Raw genomic sequence first — 12,726 nt, 5'->3', positions numbered from 1 at the left:
CTCTCTCTCTTTTCAAGGAGTACATAGAGAAGCTGATGCCTCCTCTCATAGCCAAGTGGAATGAGCTGAAGGATGAAGATAAGGACCTGTTTCCTCTGTTAGAGTGTCTGTCCTCTGTCGCTACAGCCCTCCAGAGTGGCTTCCTGCCCTACTGTGAACCAGTCTACCAGCGCTGTGTTACACTGGTGCAGAAAACACTGGCTCAGGCTATGGTGAGACGTGTGCTCACACACACACACACACACACACACACACACGATCAAAAGTATGTGGACACCTTCTCGTCGAACATCTCATTCCACAATCATGGGCATTAATATGGAGTTGGTCCCCCCTTTGCTGCTACAACAGCCTCCTCTCTTCTGGGAAGGATTTCCACTAGATTTTGGAACATTGCTACAGGGACTTGCTTCCATTCAGCCACGAGCATTAGTGAGGTCGGACACTGATGTTGGGCGATTAGGCCTGGCTCACAGTCGACGTTCTAATTCATCCTAAAGGTGTTCGATGGGGTTGAGGTCAGGGCTCTGTGCAGGCCAGTCAAGTTCTTCTACGCTGATCTTGACAAACCATTTCTCCATGGACCTCGCTTTGTGCACGGAGGCATTGTCATGTTGAAAGGGCCTTCCCCAAACTGTTGCCACAGAATTGTCTAGAATGTCATTGTATGCTGTAGCGTTAAGATTTCCCTTCACTGGAACTAAGGGACCTAGCCTGATCCATGAAAAACAGCCCCAGACCATTATTCTTCCTCCACCAAACTTTACAGTTATCACTATGCGACATCCTATGATGGTGCCATTTTGAAAATCTCTGAGCTCTTCAGTAAGGCCTGCACCTGTCAGCAATGGGTGTGGCTGAAATGTCCAAATCCACTAATTTGAAGGGGTGTCCACATACTTTTGTATCTGTAGTGTCAAAGACACACACAGTTATCATCAGTGGTTTAAAGATTGAGTGGTTTTTGATCTTAACCCCCCCCCCAAATGTATTAACTTAACTCTCTCTCTCCCCCTCTCTTCCCCCCAATGTATTAACTTAACTCTCTCTCTCCCCCTCTCCTCCCCCCCAGATGTACAGCCAACAGCCGGACCAGTACGAGGCTCCTGATAAGGACTTTATGATCGTGGCCCTGGACCTCCTCAGTGGTCTGGCTGAGGGCCTGGGGGGCCACGTTGATCAGCTGGTGTCCAGGAGCAACATCATGACACTACTGTTTCAGTGCATGCAGGTACGGAGTGTGTGTGTGTGTGTGAGTGTGTTTTCAGTGGTAACTCTACATATGTGTGAATGTCTAGGTCAGTGGTCACCAAGCGGCCCGTCTCCAAGGCATTCCTAGTCGATCTCTAAACATTTCTATAAAAACTCAAAGATAAAGCCTTTTATTCTGTCTCACGCTGTTGGCAGGAAGTGCACTTGTTTCAGCTGCCCTGCGTACCGGGTAGGCCAAGTGTTCCCATTTTCAACCATTTCATGTGTCTGAAGGCCTACTCAGCGTGGCTGAAGAGCAAATCAAGTGCACCTATACGCCTACCGCTGGCCAATCAGATGGCTCAGATCACCATGTCTCAGGAGTAACGTGAATTTGTGCATGTGGCAGAAATAATGCAAAGTGACTCGAGTTTCTCCATCAGCTGGAAGACGCTCTCCCTTTGGGGCCAGTCTTAGTGGAGGGGGCGGAGCCGTCTCCCTTTGGGGCCAGTCTTAGTGGAGGGGGCGGAGCCGTCTCCCTTTGGGGCCAGTCTTAGTGGAGGGGGCGGAGCCGTCTCCCTTTAGGGGCCAGTCTTAGTGGAGGGGGCGGAGCCGTCTCCCTTTGGGGCCAGTCTTAGTGGAGGGGGCGGAGCCGTCTCCCTTTGGGGCCAGTCTTAGTGGAGGGGGCGGAGCCGTCTCCCTTTGGGGCCAGTCTTAGTGGAGGGGGCGGAGCCGCCAGTCAGTCCAGTATAATAAAGAACATCATTTCAGTTTCAGGTCACTCAGCTGTAATACAAGTGATGGTTTATTACCAGTGGATCATATACTTCTAAAATGGTCTGAGTAGAACAACATTGGCAGGGTGACTCAACCACAGCCAATATGCAGTGATAATGTACTGGGCCTGTAGCCTACTGTACAACCCTCATTACTACACTACTGCTTTTAATTGGTTCATGTTGCATAGGCTTATGTTTAAGTCCTGTTTATAATGAGTAAAATAATCTGACTGGTAGATCTCATCTTGACTCAGTTTGGGATCCGCTTGTGTGTGTGTGTGTGTGTGTGTGTGTGTGTGTGTGTGTGTGGTGTAACAGACGCTGGCTGTATTTGATTGTACATAACCATCTTGTGTGATATATAGACCATGTAGTTAACACACACATGATCTATCTCCAGGACACTATGCCAGAGGTGAGACAGAGCTCCTTTGCCCTGCTGGGTGACCTGACCAAGGCCTGCTTCCCTCATGTTAAACCCTGCATCGGTAACGACCTATACGATCTCTCTTCATCTCTCTCTTCCTCCTCCTTTTCCTACTAACTGTGTAACTACCAGTCTATCATACTCCTTATGTTATGTACTGTCCTCCCTTTCTCTTCCCCTTGGCTTTCTCTCAACGTGTGTGTGTGTGTCTCTCTCTGTGTGTGTGTGTGTGTGTGCGTCCCCAGCTGAGTTCATGCCTATCCTAGGGACCAACCTGAACCCAGAGTTCATCTCTGTGTGTAACAATGCTACCTGGGCCATAGGAGAGATATGCATGCAGATGGGTGAGTCTTTCTGCCTGTAGATTTGTACACGTAGCTAATATGTACATGTGAGAGATGATTTATAATTACTTAGAATAATCTACAATTTTGTTCTTTAATAATTAAAGCAATTGTCAGTTTCAATGCTGCTAGCATGAGTTACCTTAATGATATTTCTCTGCTTTGTTTCTCTCTGTCTCTCCCCCCCATCTGTCTCCCCCCATCTGTCTCCATCTGTCCCCCCTTCTGTCTCCATCTCTGTCTCCATCTGTCTCCCCCCCATCTCTGTCTCCATCTGTCTCCCCCCCATCTCTGTCTCCATCTGTCTCCCCCCCATCTCTGTCTCCATCTGTCTCCCCCCCATCTGTGTCCGTCTCCATCTCCATCTCTGTGTCCGTCTGTCTGTAGGTGTAGAGATGCAGCCCTATGTGTCTCTGGTCCTGAACCAGCTGGTAGAGATCATCAACAGACCCAACACACCCAAGACCCTGCTGGAGAACACCGGTACACACAGATACTGAACACACACGCACAGATACTGAACACACACGCACAGATACTGAACACACACGCACAGATACTGAACACACACGCACAGATACTGAACACACACGCACAGATACTGAACACACACGCACAGATACTGAACACACACAGATACTGAACACACAGAGATACTGAACACACACAGATACTGAACACGCGCACACAGATACTGAACACACAGAGATACTGAACACACAGAGATACTGAACACACACGCACAGATACTGAACACACACGCACAGATACTGAACACACACGCACAGATACTGAACACACACGCACAGATACTGAACACACACGCACAGATACTGAACACACACGCACAGATACTGAACACACACGCACAGATACTGAACACACGCACAGATACTGAACGCGCGCACAGATACTGAACACACGCACACACGCGCACACAGATACTGAACACACGTACAGATACTGAACACACGCACAGATACTGAACACACGCACAGATACTGAACACACGCACAGATACTGAACACACACACAGATACTGAACACACACGCACAGATACTGAACACACAGAGATACTGAACACACACGCACAGATACTGAACACACACGCACAGATACTGAACACACACGCACAGATACTGAACACACGTACAGATACTGAACACACGTACAGATACTGAACACACGCACAGATACTGAACACACGCACAGATACTGAACACACACACAGATACTGAACGCACACACAGATACTGAACACGGGTGCAATCATTGGGTTTGTTTGACATTGTAGCCGATGCATTTTGGGTAAAGTGTGACTGACTCATCTACAAATAATAATGAGCAGTTATTTATGATACAGTGCTTTGTACATCAGCGATGTCAAACCAGCGCTTGATTTTTAGTTGGGTGTTTGTACACATGACTGAGGCTCCTCCCATCTTCTTCCAGCCATTACGATTGGTCGCCTGGGCTACGTGTGTCCTCAGGAGGTGGCTCCGATGCTCCAGCAGTTCATCAGGCCGTGGTGAGTCTGTCACATCAGACATCTAATCCTTCTCGTCACTGATCATTATCAAGGTGTTTAGATCTGGTGGTGTGTGACGTGGTGGTGTGTGACTTGGTGGTGTGTGACGTGGTGGTGTGTGACGTGGTGGTGTGTGACGTGGTGGTGTGTGACGTGGTGGTGTGTGACGTGGTGGTGTGTGACTTGGTGGTGTGTGACGCGGTGGTGTGTGACGCGGTGGTGTGTGACGCGGTGGTGTGTGACGCGGTGTGTGTGTGTGTGTGTGACAGGTGTACGTCCCTACGGAACATCCGTGACAACGAGGAGAAAGACTCCGCCTTCAGAGGGATCTGCATGATGATTGGTGTAAACCCTGGGGGAGTGGTCCAGGTAAGAGGGAGGGACCTGCATGATGATTGGTGTAAACCCTGGGGGAGTGGTCCAGGTAAGAGGGAGGGACCTGTCCTCTCCTAGTTGGGCCTGGACCTGTCCCTCTCCTAGTTGGGCCTGGACCTGTCCCTCTCCTAGTTGGGCCTGGACCTGTCCCAGTTGGGCCTGGACCTGTCCCAGTTGGGCCTGGACCTGTCCCTCTCCTAGTTGGGCCGGTGTGGGCGCTCAACCGACGTTAGGTTAGGTTACTATGGTGACTGTAGGTTAGGTTACTATGGTGAGCGAGCGTTGTTCCTTCACATTTCCAATAAGTACTGATGACCCATTTATTTGTCTCTGCCTGCAAATCGTCCTCCTAAAAACCAGGCTATATCCTACAGGACTACGCAGAACCAGGCTATATCCTACAGGACTACTCAGAACCAGGCTATATCCTACAGGACTACGTAGAACCAGGCTATATCCTACAGGACTACGTAGAACCAGGCTATATCCTACAGGACTACGCAGAACCAGGCTATATCCTACAGGACTACGCAGAACCAGGCTATATCCTACAGGACTACGCAGAACCAGGCTATATCCTACAGGACTATGCAGAACCAGGCTATATCCTACAGGACTATGCAGAACCAGGCTATATCCTATAGGACTACGCAGAACCAGGCTATATCCTACAGGACTACGCAGAACCAGGCTATATCCTACAGGACTACGCAGAACCAGGCTATATCCTACAGGACTACGCAGAACCAGGCTATATCCTACAGGACTATGCAGAACCAGGCTATATCCTATAGGACTACGCAGAACCAGGCTCTATCCTACAGGACTACGTAGAACCAGGCTATATCCTACAGGACTATGCAGAACCAGGCTATATCCTACAGGACTATGCAGAAACAGGCTATATCCTACAGGACTACGTAGAACCAGGCTATATCCTACAGGACTATGCAGAACCAGGCTATATCCTACAGGACTATGCAGAACCAGGCTATATCCTATAGGACTACGCAGAACCAGGCTATATCCTACAGGACTACGCAGAACCAGGCTATATCCTACAGGACTACGCAGAACCAGGCTATATCCTACAGGACTACGCAGAACCAGGCTATATCCTACAGGACTATGCAGAACCAGGCTATATCCTATAGGACTATGCAGAACCAGGCTCTATCCTACAGGACTACGTAGAACCAGGCTATATCCTATAGGACTACGCAGAACCAGGCTATATCCTACAGGACTACGTAGAACCAGGCTATATCCTATAGGACTACGCAGAACCAGGCTATATCCTACAGGACTATGCAGAACCAGGCTATATCCTACAGGACTATGCAGAACCAGGCTATATCCTACAGGACTACGCAGAACCAGGCTATATCCTACAGGACTACGTAGAACCAGGCTATATCCTACAGGACTACGCAGAACCAGGCTATATCCTACAGGACTATGCAGAACCAGGCTATATCCTACAGGACTACGCAGAACCAGGCTATATCCTATAGGACTATGCAGAACCAGGCTATATCCTATAGGACTATGCAGAACCAGGCTATATCCTACAGGACTATGCAGAACCAGGCTATATCCTACAGGACTACGCAGAACCAGGCTATATCCTATAGGACTATGCAGAACCAGGTTATATCCTACAGGACTATGCAGAACCAGGCTATATCCTACAGGACTATGCAGAACCAGGCTATATCCTATAGGACTACGCAGAACCAGGCTATATCCTACAGGACTATGCAGAACCAGGCTATATCCTACAGGACTACGCAGAACCAGGCTATATCCTACAGGACTATGCAGAACCAGGCTATATCCTACAGGACTATGCAGAACCAGGCTATATCCTACAGGACTACGCAGAACCAGGCTATATCCTACAGGACTATGCAGAACCAGGTTATATCCTACAGGACTATGCAGAACCAGGTTATATCCTACAGGACTATGCAGAACCAGGCTATATCCTACAGGACTATGCAGAACCAGGCTATATCTACAGGACTATGCAGAACCAGGCTATATCCTATAGGACTACGCAGAACCAGGCTATATCCTACAGGACTATGCAGAACCAGGCTATATCCTACAGGACTACGTAGAACCAGGCTATATCCTACAGGACTATGCAGAACCAGGCTATATCCTACAGGACTACGCAGAACCAGGCTATATCCTACAGGACTACGCAGAACCAGGCTATATCCTACAGGACTATGCAGAACCAGGCTATATCCTACAGGACTATGCAGAACCAGACTATATCCTACAGGACTTGGCAGAACCAGGCTATATCCTACAGGACTACGCAGAACCAGGCTATATCCTACAGGACTACGCAGAACCAGGTTATATCCTACAGGACTATGCAGAACCAGGCTATATCCTACAGGACTATGCAGAACCAGGCTATATCCTACAGGACTACGCAGAACCAGGCTATATCCTACAGGACTACGCAGAACCAGGCTATATCCTATAGGACTACGCAGAACCAGGCTATATCCTACAGGACTACGTAGAACCAGGCTATATCCTACAGGACTTTGCAGAACCAGGCTATATCCTACAGGACTACGCAGAACCAGGCTATATCCTACAGGACTACGCAGAACCAGGCTATATCCTACAGGACTACGCAGAACCAGGCTATATCCTACAGGACTACGTAGAACCAGGCTATATCCTACAGGACTACGCAGAACCAGGCTATATCCTACAGGACTACGCAGAACCAGGCTATATCCTACAGACTACGCAGAACCAGGGCGATATCCTCACGGACTACGCAGAACCAGGCTATATCCTACAGGACCAAGCAGAACCAGGCTATATCCTACAGGACTACGCAGAACCAGGCTATATCCTACAGGACTACGCAGAACCAGGCTATATCCTACAGGACTAAGCAGAACCAGGCTATATCCTACAGGACTACGCAGAACCAGGCTATATCCTACAGGACTATGCAGAACCAGGCTATATCCTACAGGACTATGCAGAACCAGGCTATATCCTACAGACTACGCAGAACCAGGCTATATCCTACAGGACTACGCAGAACGCAGCTATATCCTACAGGACTACGCAGAACCAGGCTATATCCTACAGACTACGCAGAACCAGGCTATATCCTACAGGACTACGCAGAACCAGGCTATATCCTACAGGACTACCAGAACCAGGCTATATCCGACAGGACGACGCAGACCAGCTATATCCTACAGGACTACGCAGAACAGGCTATAGCCTACAGGACTAACGCAGAACCAGGCTATATCCTACAGGACTCACGCAGAAACCAGGCTATATCCTACAGGACTACGCAGAACCAGGCTATATCCTACAGGACTACGCAGAACCAGGCTATATCCTACAGGACTAAGCAGAACCAGGCTATATCCTACAGGACTACGCAGAACCAGGCTATATCCTACAGGACTACGCAGAACCAGGCTATATCCTATAGGACTATGCAGAACCAGGCTATATCCTACAGGACTACGTAGAACCAGGCTCTATCCTACAGGACTACGCAGAACCAGGCTCTATCCTACAGGAATACGCAGAACCAGGCTCTATCCTACAGGACTATGCAGAACCAGGCTCTATCCTACAGGACTATGCAGAACCAGGCTCTATCCTAGAGGACTATGCAGAACCAGGCTATATCCTACAGGACTACGCAGAACCAGGCTATATCCTACAGGACTACGCAGAACCAGGCTCTATCCTACAGGAATACGCAGAACCAGGCTCTATCCTACAGGAATACGCAGAACCAGGCTCTATCCTACAGGACTATGCAGAACCAGGCTCTATCCTACAGGACTATGCAGAACCAGGCTCTATCCTAGAGGACTATGCAGAACCAGGCTATATCCTACAGGACTACGCAGAACCAGGCTATATCCTACAGGACTACGCAGAACCAGGCTCTATCCTACAGGAATACGCAGAACCAGGCTCTATCCTACAGGACTATGCAGAACCAGGCTCTATCCTACAGGACTATGCAGAACCAGGCTGTATCCTAGAGGACTATGCAGAACCAGGCTATATCCTACAGGACTATGCAGAACCAGGCTATATCCTACAGGACTATGCAGAACCAGGCTATATCCTACAGGACTATGCAGATGTGTTGCTGTCATCATTCTGTTTTGATTGAACCTTTTATTTAACTCAGCAAGTCAGTTCAGAACAAATTGTGATTGACTATGACGGCCTCCCTGTTGTTGCTGCTTCCGGTCCAGTACCTGTGAGATCAGATGTGTGTGTGTGCTGTCAGGAGGCCTGTGCATGGGAGGAGAAGCACGGGGCAGTTCTCTCTCTTAGGAAATGGACTTCCTACATATGATTTAGGCTGTAGTTTACTACATAGCCTAGAAATAAATATTGATCACCTATGTATCTCCGTCTGAAAATCGTCCCACTCCTTAAAGGTAGGCTGTAAAAATAGCTTTAGAGAAAGTCTCTTCAAACTACATGTAACACATTGATAAAGCCCAGTAATACAGGTAGGCTGATAGAATGGACCAGGGGACAGTCTCTGGTCATTTAACCTGTTGAAGTTATTTTGGTGCGTTTTGATATCGCCTGTCGGGTTCTAAATCGCTGCGACCATGTCTGTCAAGTGACCTACGTCACACACCTAAAATCACATTGTAGCACTGCGGTTGGGTTTGGGACCAGGTGTTGGGAGTCAGACAGAGGAAGTAAGACAGGAAGTCAGCAGCAGGGTTGTGGTATGAAGAGAGCAGACCTGTACATGGAGAGACAGTCCTTCTGTAGGGTGAAATAACATCACAGAATGTCTCTCTGCAGGACTTTATCTTCTTCTGTGATGCCGTGGCGTCCTGGGTCAGCCCTAAAGACGACCTGAGAGACATGTTCTACAAGGTGTGTGGAGGACCCAACTCTCTCTGTCCCAAATGGCACCTTGTCCCCTTGATCTGCACTACTGTAGTGTACTATGGAAGGGAGAGGCTGCCATTTAGGACATATCCTGGGAAAAGCTTTGCTTGGCCCAGATCCGTGTGTGTGTGTGTGGACTGTATGATAGTGGGATGTTAACCATAATAGCAGAGAATTATTTCAGACATATTGTTTCTGTCATTTCTTTGTTGAGGAATCAAGGTATTTTCTCCTCTGTCTTCCCCTTTCTCCCTCTCCTCTTTCTTGCGCCCCCTCCCCTCCAGATCCTCCATGGTTTTAAGGACCAGGTAGGAGAGGAGAACTGGCAGCAGTTCTCAGAACAGTTTCCTCCCCAGCTGAAGGAGAGACTGTCTGCCTGCTACGGCGTGTAGAAACCCCCCCCCCCTAACCTAACGTCAGGTACACGCTCACTTTAAATATGTCACTTCTTTTAGATGGCAGTCCCTGGTTGTGATCCTGACCCAGAAATCTTCATCCATCCCCCTCTCTCTCTCCCTCTCTCTCTCTCTCTCTCTCTCTCTCTCTCTCTCTCTCTCCCTCTCTCTCCCTCCCTCCCCCTCTCTCTCTCTCCCTCCCTCTCTCTCTCTCCCCCTCCCTCTCCAGGTGAGCCAGTAGTAGAGGAGGAAGGTGAAAAGGAATCTCATCCATCTGTGTTAATGCCCTGAACTGATCCGGGGGGAGGGGGAGAGGGACCCATCACGCCATTGGCCGCTCCCCCTGACGGACGGCCCCCACGCCCTATGTAATTTCTCCATAGCGGGAGGGTGGGCGGGACTTGGGGAGGGACAGGGGGACACCTCTAGATTAAAGATTAAGGGGACCCAACCAACACACAGAAACAGGTAGGGACAGATAGAGGAGGGAACCTACATTCAGAAGGAAAAGGTTCCAACACAGAAACAGGTAGGGACAGATAGAGGAGGGAAAGAGAGGGGTAGGTAGGGCCAGCTAGACTGCAGTAGAGAGGGGTAGGTAGGGGCCAGCTAGACTGCAGTAGAGAGGGGTAGGTAGGGGCCAGCTAGACTGCAGTAGAGAGGGGTAGGTAGGGCCAGCTAGACTGCAGTAGAGAGGGGTAGGTAGGGCCAGCTAGACTGCAGTAGAGAGAGGTAGGTAGGGGCCAGCTAGACTGCAGTAGAGAGGGGTAGGTAGGGGCCAGCTAGACTGCAGTAGAGAGGGGTAGGTAGGGGCCAGCTAGACTGCAGTAGAGAGGGGTAGGTAGGGCCAGCTAGACTGCTGTAGAGAGGGGTAGGTAGGGCCAGCTAGACTGCAGTAGAGAGAGGTAGGTAGGGGCCAGCTAGACTGCAGTAGAGAGGGGTAGGTAGGGGCCAGCTAGACTGCAGTAGAGAGGGGTAGGTAGGGGCCAGCTAGACTGCAGTAGAGAGGGGTAGGTAGGGCCAGCTAGACTGCAGTAGAGAGGGGTAGGTAGGGGCCAGCTAGACTGCAGTAGAGAGGGGTAGGTAGGGGCCAGCTAGACTGCAGTAGAGAGGGGTAGGTAGGGGCCAGCTAGACTGCAGTAGAGAGGGGTAGGTAGGGGCCAGCTAGACTGCAGTAGAGAGAGGTAGGTAGGGGCCAGCTAGACTGCAGTAGAGAGAGGTAGGTAGGGGCCAGCTAGACTGCAGTAGAGAGAGGTAGGTAGGGGCCAGCTAGACTGCAGTAGAGAGGGGTAGGTAGGGGCCAGCTAGACTGCAGTAGAGAGGGGTAGGTAGGGGCCAGCTAGACTGCAGTAGAGAGGGGTAGGTAGGGGCCAGCTAGGCTACAGTAGAGAGGGGTAGGTAGGGGCCAGCTAGACTGCAGTAGAGAGGGGTAGGTAGGGCCAGCTAGACTGCAGTAGAGAGGGGTAGGTAGGGGCCAGCTAGACTGCAGTAGAGAGGGGTAGGTAGGGGCCAGCTAGGCTACAGTAGAGAGGGGTAGGTAGGGGCCAGCTAGACTGCAGTAGAGAGGGGTAGGTAGGGGCCAGCTAGGCTACAGTAGAGAGGGGTAGGTAGGGGCCAGCTAGACTGCAGTAGAGAGAGGTAGGTAGGGGCCAGCTAGACTGCAGTAGAGAGAGGTAGGTAGGGGCCAGCTAGACTGCAGTAGAGAGAGGTAGGTAGGGGCCAGCTAGACTGCAGTAGAGAGAGAGAGGTAGGTAGGGGCCAGCTAGACTGCAGTAGAGAGAGAGAGGTAGGTAGGGGCCAGCTAGACTGCAGTAGAGAGAGAGAGGTAGGTAGGGGCCAGCTAGACTGCAGTAGAGAGAGGTAGGTAGGGGCCAGCTAGACTGCAGTAGAGAGAGGTAGGTAGGGGCTAACTAGGCTACAGTAGAGAGGGGTAGGTAGGGGCCAGCTGGACTGCAGTAGAGAGAGGTAGGGGCCAGCTAGATTGCAGTGGAGAGGGGTAGGTAGGGGCCAGCTAGACTGCAGTAGATGGAAAGAGAGGGGTAGGTAGAGGCCAGCTAGACTGCAGTAGAGGGAAAGAGCGACTTAACAGATTTTTAAATCAGACTGTAGAAAAAATCCACCACACAGAGAGAGCCATAGACAGAGAGACTGACAGGCACTCCCAGAGTAAGACACACACACTTGCAATACCTAGAGCTTTGTGTAGATGGTGCTGTTAAACTAGTCAGACTCCGACACTACCAGTAAGGGATTAACAGTCAGTGAGGGACAGACAGCGTGTTGGGGACAGACAGCGTGTTGGGGACAGACAGGTAGGTGTCTAGCCTGTTTATTTCTGGGAGATATCTCTTTTTTTCCGGGGTAAAGGATATTCTATATAAATGAATATTCATCCTGTCAGTACTAGATCACTGGTTCAGTGCTGATCTATGCTCCACCAAGCATGTTTTGTTTCTGTCCTTTTCCCTAAGGAATGCTTTCTTCATATAACTTTTATGAGAGAATTCTCATGTTCTCTTCTAGATAGACAGGGGATAACTAACCTCTTGGTTCATACGAGTCATCATTATAAGAGGGAGAGAAATAGGGCTTAAATAATACCTGTTATTCTTACATAAGGTTAGGAAACTACAGATTACAGCCTCAAGATCACGTCTCTAGTTGTACCTGTGTGTGTCGTGTCTGAGTTTGTTTACCTATTGTTTACCGTACATGACATTGTTGATTGTTTTAATAAGGTAACGATTT

The 12,726-nt window shown here is 49.7% G+C and overlaps 1 protein-coding gene across 1 annotated transcript; it reads left to right on the top strand.

The window, feature by feature from the left end:
- Positions 1-17: 17 nt before the first annotated feature.
- On the top strand, positions 18-10,522 carry tnpo2b (transportin 2b; the record flags this gene model as incomplete). The annotated part of the gene is given in 10 exon segments (XM_029689895.1): positions 18-212; positions 1,073-1,231; positions 2,371-2,458; positions 2,643-2,741; positions 3,129-3,224; positions 4,195-4,270; positions 4,540-4,639; positions 9,494-9,568; positions 9,868-10,003; positions 10,208-10,522. Coding segments are annotated over 9 exon segments (996 nt in total), but the record flags the coding sequence as incomplete, so codon positions are not given.
- Positions 10,523-12,726: the final 2,204 nt, after the last annotated feature.

The sequence above is a fragment of the Salmo trutta genome, chromosome 14 (assembly GCF_901001165.1).
Source record: "Salmo trutta chromosome 14, fSalTru1.1, whole genome shotgun sequence".
NCBI lineage: Eukaryota > Metazoa > Chordata > Actinopteri > Salmoniformes > Salmonidae > Salmo > Salmo trutta.
The sequence above is the reverse complement of the archived record's forward strand: the minus strand, read 5'-3'. Positions and strand labels throughout refer to the sequence as shown.